Raw genomic sequence first — 18,339 nt, forward strand, 5'->3', positions numbered from 1 at the left:
ACTTAGTGTTTCCCACTCTTGCAGGATAGAGAAATGAACTAATAGTCTCTACCGCCTGGATGTACACTGTCTAAGAGGTGGAAGATATGCAGCCAGAATTACAGTATATACTTGTAAACACACAGAGATACATAGAAAGTATTGTTGGTGATCATTAGATACTTGACTCTTCTAGGGAAGCCTTGAGAAATGATATATTTGACCTGGGTTTTAAGGAATGGCATACAAGTTGTTACATACAAAAATGCCATCTGCAATATGATTCAGAAATGGAGCGGCATGGGGAGAGGCAGGACGTGAGGCTGAGAGTGAGCTGCACCCAGCGCTGCCGCAGGCCCCACTTTCCACGCTGGAGAGTCTGGGCCTTGGAGTCCGTGGATTCCTCACAAAGGCTTCCAGTAGCACAGCAGATGAGAGTCATATTTCAGGAGGGCAACTGATAGCGGTGCGGAGTCAGGACTGGGGGCAGAAAGGCCAGCTGGGGTGTCCTTCCTGTAGCCAAAGTAGTGGGCCCATAGACCACATGAAGTGTGGAGAGTAAGAGGTGGGTTGGAAAGTTCCAAGCTGGCTGCGTGGACTTGATCAGTGACTTACTGCAGACTAGGACGTTGGTGCCACAGGCTTTGGGCAAGGTGGGGGGCCGTCAAAACAGGTGTGGAGAATGGGCTCCAGCTTCTGCTTTCTTTCCCTTGTTCTTCTCTTTCTAGTCCACGAGTCCTAGCCATGCCGTGGTGGCCAATGTCCAGCATGTCTTGCATCTGATGAAGCAACACAGTAAAGCTCTGTGCAACGACCGCGTCATCAGCAGCATCCCCTTGGTGAAGCAGGCCTCCTCCTCTTCACGAGGCGGTAAAGGCAAGAAGCCCCCAGGAACGGCTCCCTCCTCCACCAGCATCAGTGAGGAGCTGTCCGAAGTCTTGCAGACGCTGCAGGACGAATTTGGACAAATGAGCTTGTGAGTTTCACTCTTTGTGGTTTTTGTCTTTTGATTAGATGTGATTTCAAAACTTAATTGTGACTTTATGAATTCTACTTTCATTTGCTCAGCAGATACTGTTGAGCATAAACCTTGTACCAACCAAGTCACTGGGACTTCTAAAAATACACAGTTGAGGGTAAAATCTCTCCCTTTTCTGATACCGTTAACTGCTCTGAAGACCAAAGTTTATATTTGAGTTTGATTTCCTTGTCTGAGAGCTTGACAGTGGGGATATATTCTGAGAAGCGCATCATTCGATGCGTTTGCTGGTGTGCTGACACAGCGTGCACTTAGCAAACTGAGCCGTCTGTGGTATGGCCTGTTGCTCCGAGGCGGCAAACCTGGACAGCACGTTCTCTCCTTAATACTGTGAGCAGTGTGACTAAACTTGGAAGAGGTACAGGGAAAATAGGGGGCATACTCTTATGGGACCACTCTTGTATCTGCAGTCTGCTCTTGACCATGACTACGTGAAAGTGAACTGGTAAGTTAGGGTGTATTTGAAGAAAATCCTTCTCTGAGGTTTTCTCTCTACACATGTATACTCTTCTGGGGGAAACAGGAACATAAATGACGCTTTGAAATTAAGAGCTCGCGCGTTTATCTCCAGTGCCTTTCTTCGACTTTTAAGCTGTCACTGGTAGTGTGAAAAATATGTTGCTCTGTTCAGAGAATTGAGTCATTTCTTAACACCCAGAGGAGTGACCCTGTTGAGAGTGAGGCGGGCAGCTCACCCAGGCCCCGCTCTTGCTCTGTGCGTAGTGATCAGCAGCAGCTTGCAAAGCTCATCCAGGAGTCGCCGACCGTGGAGCTGAAGGACAACCTGGAACGCGAGCTGGAGGCGCTGGTGGCGAGGGTGGAGGCAAAGGCCGGCCAGATAACGAAGGTCCGAAACTACCAAACGCAGGTAACCCGGGCTTCCCTCCACTCGCTGCTGATGACTGAAAAGGGAGAACTGGCGCTCTTCTTCACGCGCGTTTGTGGCGACACGGAGTGCGTCATCTGAGATTCGTTTCCAAGCACTGACCGTGGCTTCCTGAATAAGCCTGAACGTCCAGGCTTAAGTGGTTCTGAATGTCCAGGTCTTTTCAAAAGCATCCAGAACGTCTCTGTTTCCAAAGGGTTAAGTCAGATATAACTGCGTGGAAATCTTTGTTTGCATTTATGCTACTCATTCTACTAAATAAGCCGACCGTTTAGTATATCTGCTAAGTACAGTGGTGGAGCCACACTCGAGGTTTCATCCAGAAAGAAACGCGATTCTGTGCGTTTAAGAGATGACTGTGACAGCGGGGGTAGGGCGGTGGAACCAAGGTGCAGAGGGAGGAGCTGGGACATCGAGGTAGTCAGCACAGGGCCAGGGTGGCGATGGAACTGGGGGAGCGCGGCAGATGTGAAGTATGTCTCAGAAGCCCAAGTCTCGGGTCCCGTGCTGCTGGGTGTCACGAGGAAGGAGGAGTTACGGGGATGCAGCACCTGGGCTCAGATGAGGAGACTGGGAGCAGCGCAGGGTCGGCTGTTGGATGGCAGACACAACGCCCGGCGCGGGTGTGTGTCGTCTCGGTGTTCATTAAAGGCGTGTGAAGTGGGCACACTGTTCTCGTGTAGGAGATGAGGAAGCTGGGCCGAGGGTCCTTGCATACTCCCCAGAACACGTCAGGAAATGAAATAACTTGCCCAGGGACAACATACTAAACACTGGTAAATGGCAGAGCTGGGATGCAGCCTTGGATCTTGTCAGTTCCAAAGCCTGGATATTTTTAAGCTTTTCCGAAGTTTAGGTTCAAAAAGAAATACAAGCCAGTGACTCTTACAGGAGTGATGGTCTGATCTGTTGCTTGTACTCATTAGACTTTGTTTCAGTGGAACACCAGACTTTATTTCAGTGAGCCACCAGTAGTTAGCTAGAATAAAAATAAGCCTCCCTATTTATTCTAAAAATGAGGGCCAAGAACAAGATTAAGCATCCTTTTCATGGTATCAGCACATGACCACGACGTCTCTTCCGTGTGACGCCTGGCACTGGCTTCTTGGCCAGCTGCTGGAATGCCTCTCCCCTCCCCCACACGCGAAATCCTTCCATGATGGCTGCCTCCTCCACGAGTCCTCCTTCCAGCCTTCCTTGCTTCTGCCTCACCCCACTCTGCAGTGTGGCAGCACCGCCACAGTTGTAACCAGAACTGAGGGCTTTACCCTCGTTTACTTGTTTGTATGTTGTTCCATACGTGAAGCACTGAGTGCTAAATGACTAGTGCAGTCGATACGTGAAGGCCTTCAAAAAACCCTAGAATGGCTCAGCGTTTCAGTTAGTGTGAGAGTTATACGTGAAAGACTAATGGTCAGAAGAGAATGTTTTCATTAAGCTCTCCTTTTTCCCTGCCTTGGTGATCTGGGTAGCTGGAGAAGCAGAAGATAGAGAAGCAGAAGGGACCAAAAGCCACCAGAAAGACTCTCGCCGAGGAGGGAAACAGCAGCAGCCGTTCTTCTGGGGTCCCACGGACCGCAAGTAAGAGAGACTTTGCCAAACTGAAACCCGGAGAAAAAAGCAGGAGAAATCTCCAGTTACTGAAGGACATGCAAACCATACAGACTTCATTACAAAGCGGTAGTGTGTGCTGGGATTACTGACACGTTCCAGGTCATAAATCTTACTCCAGCAATCTGTACCTCATCAGTCCGCAATTGACAATTGACTTTCCAGGTCTCATACTCACTTCTGTTGCACTTAATTAATAGCAGGTGTTAAGGGTCCAAGCTTCGAACACAGGCTGTGTATACAGCATGGCTAAATGTTAAACCATTTAAATGGAAACCAGGGGAATTTCAAAGCCTGAGAAGCCACACATAACCTGTTTCTTTGAGATGAGTTTGCTGTACTGATATATTGCACTTTGTAAACAAATTACCAATTTTTTTACTTGTGGGATGTGATTTTTAAAAATAGTTCTTTATATATAATAAAATTAGGTTTAAAATTTCAAAATTTGAGGCTCTCCCTAGGCAGCAGTTGCTTGGAAGGTGCTTTTAAATCTCCCCCTGGCATCAATCACTCACTTCCCCTTTCCAGAGCAACCATTAATATACTTTGTTTCTACTATTAGTGGAGGTTTTCTGTATTTAAATATATACGTATATTTAAGAGGATGTTTTGTTTTGTTTTGCTTTTTGGCATTTCAAACTCTGATCAATGTTAAGTGCGTTTGTATTACTTTTTAATCTTCTGTTAAATTACTCAAAGACCCAAGCAATCATTTTAAGTCAAATCACCTGTAAAAATTATAAAAGCATTTTTTTTAAATATAAACAAATGTCAATGAAATAAATGAAATTTTGAAATAAAGTAAGAAAGAGAAAGGAGATGTAGAGCTTAGTCATGCCATGCAGTTGGTAATCATGCTCTCCAGTCAAGGCATCATGGTTTTTAACTTGAAACTTAGAAAAGCCCTTGAGGGTCTGTTTCTACTGATGGACGGCATGCAGTATGAACCGTACATGTGGTTGTTAGTAATGTAAATCACAGTTCTGAGCAGATCAAGACATGCTCACATTTTATAAGTTTGCCACTGAAGTCAATAAAGCACCTTTTTAAAGAAAACACTGAAACTGTCCTTAACAACCTGTTGCTGTAAATGCAAAAGATACATTTCTAAATAGGATATTAATGTATCGGTTATGAGAAAAACATAGTCACTAGTACATATTTGCTATTCCCAGGCTTACCTAGAAGCTAAGCCCATCCTGACTGAATTTCCTCACGGCATACGATACCAAGCGTGCTAACGAACACCTGAACCACACATGAAAGGACTGCCTCTTGCCTCCCCTAGAATCGACTGAGAGGGAGTCCTGGGATTATGCCCAGCCAGCCAGCATGAGTTGTCGTGGCTCCCTGGGCACTGGGCTCGCCAATCCTTTCTGCATTTAGTGTTTAAGTTAGGATCCTTGAATGGATTGTGGGATATTTGTGAACCTCCTGAAATTGTATGTAAACTTGTGTTTGTGTGTGCAGTTTTCTGATGAGTCTGTTTGTAACGTGACTGAATTCACAACAGAGTCCACAGATGGAAAGAAAACGAGAATGACCGCTCTCATGACATGGTGAACGTTTGTGTCTCAACCACCATTTGGCTGTTAAACTTTTGTTCTCTCCTAGTTTGAATTTCAGGTCATTAAATTGTGTAATCATCATTTGAATTGTAGTGGCTCCTTGTTTTAAATAGGAGAAAAGTGACTGAGTGATCCTAAATCCGACCCCATCCTCCGGCTAGGATCCAAACTGAGATAACCAGGCCAGCGTTTGAGACTCTCAGAACTAGAAACAAAATACTGCCTCCGTGTTCTTGAGAGCTCACAGGGAGGAATATGTTGTCCTCCATCCACTTGTACTGAAGCCAAGCTGGACTGCAGTTCTGCCTGGCTTCTGTGTATAAGATGCCAACACGGATGGATACCACGTTGAGTGAGAAAGGTGTTTTTGCAGCATGAGGGTAGACATCTGAGCTGCTCATCTCAGTTCAGTGTGGTGACAGCCATGGACACGTGCTGTGTGTGCACAGAGGAAGATGGGGCGTGGCAGAGAGGGGTCACTTCCTGGAGGAAGAACTGGTGGCCCCGGCTAAGGAGCAGGAACTGGTCACGGGGGAGAACAGCTGTTGCCCAGGCTACATGGTGGGATGAAGCCGGGGCAGCTGTGAGCGGCCGAGCAGCCCTGGTGCATGAGGCTGCAGACACGGAGGGGCCACCAGGGACGAGGCCCGGGCCTCCGGTGCTTCAGCCTGCTCAGCCTCCCTGATCTGTAAGGAACTGCTCCTGCACGGCCACGTGATCCAGAGCCACACAGCACGCGGCCAGCTCCGACAGCCAGCACTTCGTGTGGATGAACACGGCAGAAAGGGCCGCGCTGCTCTCGTCCCCTTCTATGCTCCGCCGCGGTTTACCGCAAATGCTCATGCACGCGCTCCATGTTGGGAAATCCCGCCGAGGGTGGCACGAGGCTGCTGGAAGGTTCTGGATAGAAGCCATCGCATTGCACAGAGGCCTCCCTGGCTTTTGACTGGAATTTGAAGTGGATGCAAGAGACGATCAGCAGCTTTCAGTTCTTGACCCCTTTTCATCCACTCTGCATTTTAATGTGGCATCAGATCAAGATAATAAAGGCTTAAAATAAGGAGGAGCATGGTGGAATGAAGAAGAGTACATGTGTGAAATATTTGGCGTTGAAAACTTGGCTGTAATAGTGACTTGCTGGCCACCAGAATGCCCTGTTAAAGTCGTCTTACGAGTGTCACACCAATCATTTTGATTCCATTTCCTCACTGCAAGACCAAGAGCTAGGGCTACGGTTCATTACCCATATGATAAATTTATAACTGAAGAAATACTGTACTTTTAATGAATGATTGTTTGATTTGGGTATTAGAGGGAAAGTGTGGGTACAAACTTAACTTTTCCATTTAGTTGTGGACTCAAAAAATTCCTAATCATTTCTGCAAAACAAAACAAAAACTTTAAGGCAAATAATTTTAGACAAAAGTTAAAAGTCCGTTGAAATTTCTTTTAATTAAACGACCCAGGGACAAGAAGCTCGTTTGTTACAGTACATTACATATGGCTCTTTTAGCGAGTAAAGTAGACATCAGAGTCAAATGTTTATACCAGCACCGAACTCTTCCTTGTAGCAGGCGAGCAAAGAAGCAAGATGTCTTTTCCTGGCAATGAGATTGTAATACATTTTTTACATGCAACATGTTCTTTGGTAGACTTAACTATTCAGTGGAATTACAGAATTTCCAAAGGAAAAAGTATTTAATGTAAAATCTGAGCATAGTACTTCTTACCATAAGCTATTTATACAGACTTCAGAAAAAATGTCAGTCCTAGCAGGATTTTAAATCTTGCTTAAAACCTTGCCAATTAGTTTCTGTGTATTCAGACACACCAAAAAGTTAGGTAAAATAAAGTAGGGTAAATGAATTTTTAAAACATCTCCCCAAGGTGCTTCTGGCAATTAGGCAAACGGAAGCTCATCTGAAACGTGTGGAATTCTTTGAACTCCTGGATAGCCACTACTCTCTCCCCTTCATCTTCCCCAAGCACATCTGTAAGGCATCATTTTTAAGAAGCCATCTAATACGTCTTTAGTAAGTACGTAAATAACGACAGCAATCATTTTCACTTACTGCTACCCCATAGTATCTTGAAGACGTTGCCTTTTATGGTGCAAAGAATGTGGAAGTTGAAAAGTGATCGGGTCACTCAATTACTACCAAAAAAGGAAAACCTACGGCGGAGAAGGAGGCATCAAAGGACTCTGACCTGTGTCGACACTGAGGCCCAAGGTCCACGATGTCAGGGATGTCAGTGTCGGCTGATGCCTGCGTTCTCTGTGCAGTGAGCTCTCTTGCATCAAGAGGCACGTTTCTAATGCAGTTTGTGTTTACGTCAACGGTATGTGCCTGCACTTTCCCTTTAATAACAAAAACTTGTTCCCACTGTGAACCCAGGGTTGCCGTGTTTCGGCGCTCTCTGGGTATTTAGAAGATTAGTGTCCTCATCGTGTGATTACATAATTACCTATGGTGTCATTTCACTCCAGCCCCCTGCGCTGCTACAGTTCTAAGTTCATCCCAGAGAGACTTAAAATAAATAGAGCAACTGTCTCCCCGCAGATGCATTCTAAGCGCGGGGCACTTCCCATCAGCCGTGTGGCGTGGCGTGGCGTGGCGTGGCGCTGCCCTGACCAGGGCCTCACACGACGGTCTGGAGGGGGCTGACGCATTGTGCGGGGGAGCCGGCTCGCTCCGAAGACGAGGTTGACCGGCTGGAGATCTCTCTCTGCAGCTCTTCCACTTTCTTCTGAAGCTCTGCGCGCTTAGCCAGGAGCTCCTTGTATCTGCTGTGAAGAGGCTCCTACGGGCAGAGCGTTAAATGATTCCACCGGGCAAGGCCGCCCACACCGCGGCCCGATCCTTGCCCGCACGGCGCAGCGCCTGCTTGCTCAGCTGCGGGAGCAGTGGAAATTAGACAAGAGGGGCCCCGACACCACCTCCCCGTCCCCGGTGGCCTGCCATGGGGATGCTCTGGAAACGGGCTTTCAAGAAAATACAGCAGACGGCAACAGACAACACCCAGAGGCTCCCCTCCCCGTCCTTCAGGTGCAGACCGTCGGTCTCGAGCAACGCTGAGAGTCCAGAGCACGGACAGCAGCCCAGAATAAGCCCAACTCTGCGAAGCTAGCGAGGTCTCCGCTTAGTCAAAGAAGGCCCCTAGAGGGTCCCCGGGGGGGGGGGGGGAAGAGGCAAAACACAGAAGCGTGCTGTCCAGAGTCACAGGCAGAGGCCGGAGAAGAACCAGGCATCCTGTCACCCGCCGCGGTGCCTGCTTTCTCGGCACAGAACCGTCAGCGGGCAGAACGGGAAGCACATGCACGCCGAGGGTCCCGACGGTTGTCTGCAGGGGACAAGCGTGTGGGGCCGCACCGCGAGGCCGCTGGGGAGCACGCACCTGTGGCTTCATCCGTGGGTTCCACCTTATGTAGTAGCCCACCCAGAGCTCCAGGTGGCGCATGCTGGCCACCGGGTACAGGACGTGGTGGGTGTAGCTCCCATAGAGCGGGTTGGTGAAGTCCTCGGGCTGGCTGTTGACGTACGACCACAGGGACAGCGTCCTCCTGGGGAGATTCTGTGGGAAGAAGCAGCGGCTGCAGCGTCTCCGCCACACAAGCTGTGGGAAGTCTGGCGATGCCAATGCCAAGCCCAGCGTGCCAACGGTCTACGTGTCCTCCAAAAGTGACCAAGCAGCCTGGCAGGCCACGCCGAAAAGCGAGACACCCATCGTCCACCAACCAATGAACGGGCAAAACGCCTCCACACACCAGAATGAGACTCGGCCGTAAGAAGGAACGTGACAGGGAGCTCTGCGTGGACCTTAGAAACACACTAAAGAGAAGCAGCCGCACGGAAAAGTCACATTTGGAGAGCTGTCTGCCCAGCATCAAAAGGAAGATCAACGGCAGCCAGGGCTGACGGGAAAGGACCTGGGAGCGCTGCTGACGGGCCCCTGGGGTGATGGGCATTCTGAGCCAAAATGGCCGAGGTGGCTGCACGACGTGACACACTCAAGAGCCACTGAAACGCCACCCTCTGAAGGGGCGAATGTTGCAAATTACGGCAGTAAAAAAACCTTAAGTCAAGACATGGCGAATCCTACAGAGAAAGCGCTCGAGAGATGAAGGTGTGCTGTTCTTAATTAGCTAACATTACACCGGCGTGGAGTGCAGGCTAGGCACGGAGGACAGGACGTCAGCATGAAATTCGCACGCCTACTTCGTGGAGCGGTCTAGCAAGCACTTAATACACGGCAGTTCTCGGGGTGTCTCGCATGGTTTACTTATCTTCACAATAGGGAATCCTGCTTTCCCTACTTTACAGAAGCAGACACTGGCTTCCCCAAGTGGCCACAGGGGTTGACAGACTCAAGACCTGGACTGCAGCAGGCCTCAGGCCAGCACTCTCCACTAGGCTTCATACAGAAGCAGAGTGCAGGAACTTGGACCACATTTCGCAGAAGAACAGCCGAGACGGAGGAGACCAGAGCCATAAGCTCAAGGTGCTGACGCGGGACAGGCGTCTGTTACAAAGAAGGCACGTAAAACTTGAAATGGCATCCTTACGCCGTCCCTTAAGACCAACCCACTCAACACTGGATCTCTAGGGAGTGGGGTAATGAGAGACTTGACTAATACCTTCTCGGGGTTCGGATTTTTCACAGTATTACTTTACAATGAAAACAACCCCAAACCGACCTGAAAATGTCTCGTGAGAACATACTTTGGGACTGGAGCTGCCCCTTCACTCACATGTACACCTGCTCCTTTTCGGCACCTGCCTCAAGGAGCCCCATCCTGCACAGAAAGGCTGGTGCCGGCGTCCCCGGCATCCACCCACTCGCAGCCTCGGCAGACGCCATGCCCCGACCCGTGAGCTCAGCAGAGCTGCTGGCACCTTCCGTCTGGGACTGACAAGTCACAGCAGATCAGGTCCAGAGGCAGGGAGGGACGCCTGTGTGCTTCAGCGCGGGAGACAAAGGGAGGCAGGATGGGACCCAGGAGAACGACTCCAGCCGCCGCCTGCCACACAGAGCGCTCTGGGAGCGGGTGGTGGAGGCAAGGGTCCGGCTCACAGCCTACCTCTTTTCCTCTCTGTTGTTCACTGTTGCAGAGGAAAGTTCCAAACAGACAGCTGTACAGGTGGTCCAAAATGGTGATGAGAAAGTATTCGTTGAATTCGAATGCGGTGGGGAACTGCGAAGTGAACGCCACAAACACAAAATTACGACCGTCCAAGCATGGTCATCTCTGTTGTGGGCAGACCCTTCGAGTTAGTATTTAAAGTTAAGTTAAACACTCAAAGCAGTACGATTCCAACCCATCAGGGCATTACTAGGGTCTTCTGGGAAAAAGTCGCTTTATCACTTAGTTCTAAGTGAGTCTCCCTCAGAATCTCCTGCCCTTGTGCAGCAAGAGTTTGAAAGGCCCGACCATGATGTCTCCGCATCCTCTGTGCCTGTTAACCTTAAACCGGCAGCTGAATTTTGACTTGGCTATTCTGGCAACGCTGGTCTTTCTCTGCCCAAAAAAATGACCACAAACAACATAGTAAGATTTCCCTTTAAATCTGTAACAAAGTTTTGTTTTCAGGAATGACACAAAAAGTATCAACAGCGTCTCCAGAAAACATAAGCCATACACAAAAATAAACACCCTAGGCAGATAACTCAGTCGCCCAACTGCTCTCTGCACGGAGCATCTCCTCAGGCCGAGGCCCTTGTGACCACTACTCTGGCAGTGTCTTTCTATAAGGGAAACTGGCCTAGGCCCAGGGCTTGATGGGATGTCTTTGTTTTACACAAACAACACAATTTTAGGGGACTAGTCAAAGTAAGAATTACAGACTCCGGAAAGTTAAAAAGCTTATTTAGTTTAATCCATCCTGTCCATGTAACATTTCAAAATTATGTGTTAGCCTCTATACAAGATCGTACCAATTACAGGGCTCTGTGTGAAAGAAATTCTATGACTAGCTGGACTGCAGAATAGGAAAATGCATCTTCCAAGTTTTGTTGTTTTTACTGGAGTCTCACTCCCATCGCCCAGGCAGGAGTGCAGCAGCATGCTCACGGCCACCGCAGCCTTGTCCTTCTGGGACCAGGCAATCCTTCCGCCTTAGCGTTCCAAGTAGCTGGAACCACAGGTATGTGCCACCATGCCTGGCTAAATTTTTGATTTATTGTAGTCAAGGTCTCGAAGCCATGGGCTCAGGCAGTCCTCTCACCTCTGCCTCCCAGAGTGTTGGGATTACAGGCGTGAGTCACCGCACCCAACTAGTTCAAGTTTTTATTCCTTAGAGAGTACCCTACCTTTACAGTGGAGAAAAATTGTATAGACTGCATATAAATGGAACAGGAACGAAAACAACTTCACCTTGAAGTCTTCTAAATTTTAGGAAGCTCTAGGCAGGATAAGATGGCAGATTTCTCAGTCAAGGGCAATAACAGGCCTTGAATAATTGTTATGGCTGTGAAACTAAAGCAGGTGAGAACAGAAAGACAATCCATTCTCAGGAGCTTTGCCAAATCCCTCCCATTCCTTCACAAAGGAGGCCATCTCCTGTGTTTGCGTGCGTCTTCACAGCCTGGTAATTAACCAACGCGGCCTCAACCGAACGGGAAGCCTGAGGACCTAAGGGCGCTGAGACTCCATCCTGGTGGCAAAGCTGTTAGCTCAGTCGTGAGGAGACCGCGTACTCGGCAGGCGTCTCCTCACAGCGAAGCTGGAGCAGCAGGACACTAACTGCAGCTTTTGCCTATGAGGCCTGAGGAGAGGAGGAGGCTTGTCTGAAATCGGCGGGGCCCTGCCAGGCGTCTTCCTGGCCCGGGAGGGAGGGGCTGGGAGGCAGAGCACATGGAGTCTGCCGTGACGGGACTGGTCCGTCCTGGCCAGCCCGCTGCTTTCACGTCTCTGCACTAGTGCTCCGCGACTCATGAAGCCACTGACGGCTCATAAACATTCTGGCTGGCGTGCTTTATGTTCAGAAAGAAAGCACACAGAAAAGCATTAACTAGACGTCTGAAGTAAAGATCACTATAAAGTATTTTAGGCTCTGTCAAAAAGCATTTAAATTGGTTTTCTCTTAATTTAGTAACGGGCTCAAAATCAGCCTTAAACTGTTTTTAGGTATATAACACATAACAAAGTCAACAAAACTACTAGGGAAGAAATGCGTCACGTACTCTACTCCCACCCAAGCCTGACCTGCTTAGCTTCCGAGATCAGATGAGACAGGCGCATGCAGGGCGGTGAGCCTGTAAACTTACCCTAAGTGCCCTTCTTTGTAAGAAACTGGCCAACATTCAGACATGTCGCCTCCTTCAAGGCATTGCCCTTGGAAAGCACAGCACAGAACCGTCAATGATGCCGTGCCTTCAGGGAGCACTCCGACTCCTTTGATGGCATATTTGCTTTCTGCCAGTCGTCAAGGGTTATTTAAAACTGATATGCTAAGTGTCAAAGGAGTGTCCTATTGGCTTGGGTCAAATGTCCACAGAGGGATGGGGGGTTTCCGTAGGCGACACACAGCCTAAGGCAGGCTCACAGGAACTGACTGGCGAGGGCGGACTGGGCCCTCTACAGCACCCCTCCCTGCCACCCAGCACGCCAAGGGGCGAATTCACAAATGAAAGGAAACTGGGTCCACTTTTCACTGTGGGTCAAGACATCAGCCTCGCCATGTTAGAATCATATCCAGAGCCGGGCTCGGCGGCTCAGCCTGCAATCCCTCACATGGGGAGGCTGAGGTGAGTGGATTGCCTGAGCCCGCGGGTTCGAGACCCGCCTGGGCAACTTGGCGAGACCTCATCTCTACAATAAATCAAAAAAAATGAGCCAGGCGTGGTGGCATGCGCCTGTAGTTCCAGCTACTTGGGAGGCCGAGGTGGAAGGATCGCCGGAGCCCAGCAGGTCAAGGCTGAGGTGACCAGGAGTGGCCACTGCATTCCAGTCTGGGCAACGGAGTGAGACTCCAACTCAAAAAAAAAAAAAAAAAAAAAAGAATTATATCCGGGATGATGCTTCCTTTAACCCAGCACCCTTCTTTTTCTTTTAATTTTGTATTTCGTTCCAGCAGAAATATGCTCCTAAATAAAACCCAAGCCCAAGCGAAGCAGCCGGCCCTTGCCCTGCTTCACACTCCTGATGCATCTCAGTAAAAGCAGCGCAAACCCCTCGTCAGCTGTGGGCCAGTAGGGACCCTTGAAGAGGAACTAACACCCACCAACGAGCTGCATCCAGCTGCTAGGTTCTGAAATGACTTTTACTGAGTTAGAATTAAGTCCTACTCCAGCCCGGGCAACTTGGCGAGGCCTCGTCTCTACCATAAATAAAAGAAATTAGCTGGGCGTAGTAGCGTACTCCTGCAGCTGCAGCTACTTGGAAGGCTGAGGCGGAAGGATCGCTGGAGCCCAGGTGGCCAGGAGTGTACCACTGCCCTCCAGCCTGGGTGACAGAGCGAGACTCCAACTCAAAAAATAATAGCGCCTGGGTGAGCCTGCTGAAGCCATTCAAAACCAAGGAGAAGCCTCTCAGAAGTCACTGTCAGGGCCATTATCACTGAAACACTCATGGAACCCAGCTGTTGAGTATTCAGTACCACCCTCAATAATAACCTTTAGCCTGATTCGTAACGTGACCATTAATAATAGCTCTCCCCTGGACGCATCCCAAGAATTTGCACTTTACAGGAACTACAGGATAATCAGTGATCAGGCTTCCCAACTCTGACCAGACAGCTCAAAGGAGATAAGAACAGATATCCCAGATAAGTTACCTGTCTTGTCATCTGCCAGACACAGTCAATAAACTGAAGAAAAACAGGTGATCTGTCTGCATCGGCATGGTTCTTATCTCCGTGGCCAACTCTCTGAAGCAAAGAGAGTGAAATATGAGTCTTGTGGGATTTTACATTTGTTTAGTGGAAATAATTTTCCGATTAAAATAGCTGGTTAATAGTCTACAAATCTTCAGCAAGTTTTTTTACAAAAAGTCTTTGAAAGCATTTCAGAGGAAACAGAAATCACCCATTATTCCTACCAAGCAGAAATCTCTGTAACACTGTGATGTACAAACCGCCAGCTGTTTTCTGACATGACATGCTTATAGTAGGAATTACCACGTTGTTTGATCAATGAAATCCAGATCCTAAGAGGTGGGTCACGGAAGACAGACCTCAGAGCCCAGACACTGTCCTGGAGACTGAATTTCCCTGTGATAACGGTCACGCGTACCCTGGCTTCAGAGCTCTTCTGTGGTGGTCAACTGGACAGGGGTGGAGGGCACCCCGCTGCATCCTGGCTCTGATGTGTCTGCCTCAGGCTAGCGCAGTCCTAGCAAGCCTTTCACAAACGCGTGGCATCCACCCTCCATGATGCAGTCACCCGCCCAGTCTTCAGTTCTTTCTTCTTCTCCCTGCTCCTCACCTGGAAGCAGGATGCTGACCGTGCAGCCCCAGCACGACCTTCCACTCCACTCCCGGCTCTCCTCTCACCACGCCCGGCCCTTGTTCGCAGACATCTGCGACCCTGCTTCTCCTTCCTGGGAAAGCAGTCCCAGCCTCGCTCCAAAGTCCACAACCACAACCGCCAGATGTGGACGCACGTGGGAAGCCCAAGCCCACGAGGCTGCCAACCCAAGCTGACTCCAGACTCGGCGTGGAGCAGAAGCACAGAAGAAAGCCACGTGAATGCTCGACCAAGGGATAACAAGGAGCAACGGAAAAAGTGTAGCATCTCTTCAAAGGGACGTCATGACCCCACTCCTCTACTTGGGAAACCGTGGTTCCATCTGGGCACCACCCTTGGGAGGGCCTGAGCACGGTCCAGAGACGGCAGGAAAGAGTGGAGGGGAAGGGAGCCAAGAGGGACGCTGGGCCCGCAGGACCCGTCGTGGCGGGCGTGGGCAGGCGGCCCCGGCGGGCGTCTGGCTGGGGCGGGAAGCCACGTCGAGGAGGGAGGGGGGACAAGGGAATGGACGTCCCTGTCACTGTGAGGAGAGGTCTCCGGCGGGCCGGGCCCTTCCTTTTTTCTTGGAAAGCAAGATTTACTGAGAGGACAGAAAAGCTCCACAGCGGGAGGGGGCCCGAAGGGTGGCCCCAGGTGGGCCTTCCGAGGCGGCGGAGGCCTCGGGAAGGGCACCCTGAAGAGCCGGACCCTCGCCTGGGAAGCGCCCCGGGAAGGCCCGCAGCCCGCAGCCCCCGCTTCCGGAAGGCGGGAGCGGCGGAGCCGACCGCGCCGGGGGCCTCACGCATCCGGCACCCAGCGCAGCTCGGCAATCTGCCCGACGTGAGGCCAACTTCCCCGGAAGCGCAGGGCGCGTGGCAGAGCAGCTGTGGCCTGCGTCCGACCTGCCTTCTTAGTCGCAGGCTGACTTTTCAGACCCTGACCCGTGTGAGCGGGGCTCCTCTGTGTGGCTGGCTTGGATGAGCCACTCTTGTCTGGTCCACAAGCCCGAGGGGAGCCAGACGTGCCCCGCGTTCCGCAACCGCTGCCGCTCACCTTGACTGTCACTGGAGGCGGACACCCCACGGACCAGACCCAGGGCATCTGGTGCTCCCCGGTGGAGTCCACGGAAAAGGCCGGGTCAGACACCCAGCGGCTAGGCCCCGGTTCCAGACCAGAGTCATGTTAGAGTCATAACGTGACTATTAATCACAGCTCTCCCCGGACACACCCCACAACTTCTGTTTTGCGGGAGCTGCAGAACAGTCAGTGGCCAGATTTCCCAACTCTGACCAGACAGCATGAAGGAGAAAGGTGCCACACGGTCGACCCCCAGACAAACGCCCGACTGCAGATGCATATGGCATAACAAGAGGGCATCGCTTCACATGCCTTGCGTGGGACGCACGGGGTCCATCAAGAGCCAAGGCCCTTTACTCACCAGCTGGAATCGATGCCCAAAGCTTAACCACTCCTTCTCCACGAGGACTTCAAAGCCTCGGACGGTTCGATAGTAGCCATCCAGCATGAGCATGGCCAGGGAGGTCAGCTGCGCCGTGCGATCCCAGCCGTCACTGCAGTGCACGACCACAGACGTCTTCCCTGACTCCACCTTGTCTGCGATCCTGAGGGCCCCTGCAAGAATAAGCTGAAAAACTCTTTTTGATTAAACACACCCTCCTTCGAAACTCACCAATACAGTTTTGATAGGGCAGCTGCCTCAATACATGGGGAGAAAAAACACTTATGCCTTCCTAAAAATAATTTTTATAAATGGAGAAGACATATACACGTTGCTTTTGAAACTAGAAAGACCTCACAAATGTGAACTCCTATTAATTTTCACAGTGACACAAGCAAATGAAAGTACCTTTGAGCACTAGTCAATAGTATAAGGTTTCTTTTAGAAGAATTAAGTCCTACAGAGCTAAGAATCATCAAATATTCCATCATCTGTTTCAATACAAATAAAGGCTATGCCAACTGAAGCCTTGTCTTTCTGCCGTTTAAGACATGCTGGCTCAACCAAGTTAGGTGAGCATCTGAAAGCAAGACCAATAGATCAGCTTGTCCAGATTCCATGGCATCACGTTTATTGCTGGAAGACTTTCATGTCACACAGCACCGAGTCAGCAAGCAAGAACCTTAAGCTACTCTTCTGTGACATCACACCAAGAGGTCTCCTCAGACTCAGGTGTCATTTTAACAGGCATCTACAATAACTCCTCTTGTTCTTTTCCATGTGCAGAAACTCTTTGCAAAACAACTTGCCTGTTCTGAGATGGATCTCGAGTTAGACAGTCAGCAGTTTAATGTCTTTGACAAGGGACACTGTGGCCCCTTCTTTACGATGGACATGTCGCAACATCCTGCTTAAAGGACAGCATGGTCACACACAGACAGGAGGCGGAGAGGAGGCTCCTCAGGCCTGCGGGCCTCGTGACCCCCTCCCTGGGTGGTGACGGGGCACAGTCTGGAAAGGCGGCACCAGGAAGCACTCCCCGTCTTGGCTGTGCATCAGAGAGCCCGGGCCCGGTTCTTCCCTTCCCCAAGCCCTTGCTTCGCCATCTGAAGCACGCTCCCCCTGTAATTCAGACGCAGCTACAGACTAAGAATCACAAACCCAAAGGCTGTGCTAAGGTGGACCAGGAGGAGTCATCCAAAGACCACTCCCATCCCTCCACTCAGGCAAGCCACATGCAGAGTCCCCTCTGTGTGGCAGGCCTCCTCCACATGCAGGAGACGCAGCGGTGAACAGGGTCAGCACCTGCTTGGCGCAGCTGACGTTCTCTTGGGCAAGGCCCACCAGACACAAACAAGAAAGCTCCTAGCACATCAGGCGCGAATAAAGGAAAACCCTTTGCGGAGGGTGAGGGGTGGGGGTGGGACTGCGGCTCTCTAGGCGTGGCGGACACAGGCTGCTCGGAGGAGGTGGTGTTCGAGCGGAGACCGGGAGAGGGAGGGGTGGGCCCTGTGGCTCGGGTGGGGACGCGAGCAGAAAGGAGTCCAGCCAAGCCGTCCATCTCACGCCGCTCGTGAACTGTTCTGTGACAGCAGCCCTTGGAGAGCACGGTAGGCCTGCGGGTGCAAGACTGGAACTTTGAGATGCAGACACAGCAATTCATGTGGGTTCCAAATCAAGCCCTGCCTCACATCTGCACACCCTACGCTGAGTAAAAGGCCACATGAACGTGCTTCCCAAGGAGTCGATACTTGGCTCTATTTAAGCTTCTGATCTTCCGGAAGAAAACAGTATGAACAGTCCGTAACGATCACCCATTAGTTCAGCTGGGATTTCCCTTCGGTGCTGCCTGACCTTTATCGTACCAGACTCCCCCTCCTCACCACAGAAGACCCTATTTCCCACTACTTCATAACCCTAATGTACATGTGGTAACTAAGTCTGTTTTGGTGAGTCATGTCACCGAAGTCCAGGCCATACCTGAACAGAGTAGCTGGAATAGTAGTTCTGTGCTGCAAACGCTAAACTAGCAGGTCAGGTGAGTTAGCATTCGCTCGTGTTCCCCAAAGGACTGGGGACTCAGACGGTGTCCTCGGCTCAACCCCGGCACCTCGTGCCTCTAACCGGAATCACTTTAAATCTGCACATCAAGTGACGCGCATTTCGTGGCTCCCTGCTCACACAGGCCGAGCCACCCCAGCCCCGAGGGGACACAACGGAAACGTGGTTGATCCCGTCTCCACGAACGGCGGCAAACCCGGGAGGGCGCTCGACAGCAACACGAAGCGCGGTGGCCCTTCGCGGAGCGAGAAAGGGAAGCCGGGAAGACGCTGGAGAAAGGCAGCGGGGC

General features: G+C 50.7%; 2 protein-coding genes across 3 annotated transcripts in view; one reads left to right on the top strand and one right to left on the bottom strand.

Moving 5' to 3' along the window:
- CEP57 (centrosomal protein 57) overlaps positions 1–5,173 on the top strand; it is a 28,548-nt gene extending 23,375 nt beyond the window's left edge. The window contains exons 8-10 of the mRNA XM_021713418.1: positions 708–955; positions 1,742–1,886; positions 3,377–5,173. Of these exons, the coding sequence (XP_021569093.1) occupies positions 708–955; positions 1,742–1,886; positions 3,377–3,607 (624 nt within the window). The 3' untranslated portion in view covers positions 3,608–5,173. The remainder of the gene's footprint in view (positions 1–707; positions 956–1,741; positions 1,887–3,376) is intronic.
- A 1,338-nt stretch (positions 5,174–6,511) lies between these two features.
- Positions 6,512–18,339, bottom strand: part of MTMR2 (myotubularin related protein 2) — a 67,057-nt gene continuing 55,229 nt past the window's right edge. For both annotated transcript variants that reach the window (XM_008060138.1, XM_021713417.1), the window contains 5 exons: positions 15,969–16,175; positions 13,861–13,953; positions 10,167–10,280; positions 8,483–8,659; positions 6,512–7,888 (listed from right to left, as the gene is read on the bottom strand). In XM_008060138.1, the coding sequence (XP_008058329.1) occupies positions 7,727–7,888; positions 8,483–8,659; positions 10,167–10,280; positions 13,861–13,953; positions 15,969–16,175 (753 nt within the window). In that variant the 3' untranslated portion in view covers positions 6,512–7,726. The remainder of the gene's footprint in view (positions 7,889–8,482; positions 8,660–10,166; positions 10,281–13,860; positions 13,954–15,968; positions 16,176–18,339) is intronic.

The sequence above is a fragment of the Carlito syrichta genome, unplaced genomic scaffold (genome assembly GCF_000164805.1).
Source record: "Carlito syrichta isolate Samal-C Ts95f unplaced genomic scaffold, Tarsius_syrichta-2.0.1 Scaffold304533, whole genome shotgun sequence".
In the NCBI taxonomy this organism is placed as follows: domain Eukaryota; kingdom Metazoa; phylum Chordata; class Mammalia; order Primates; family Tarsiidae; genus Carlito; species Carlito syrichta.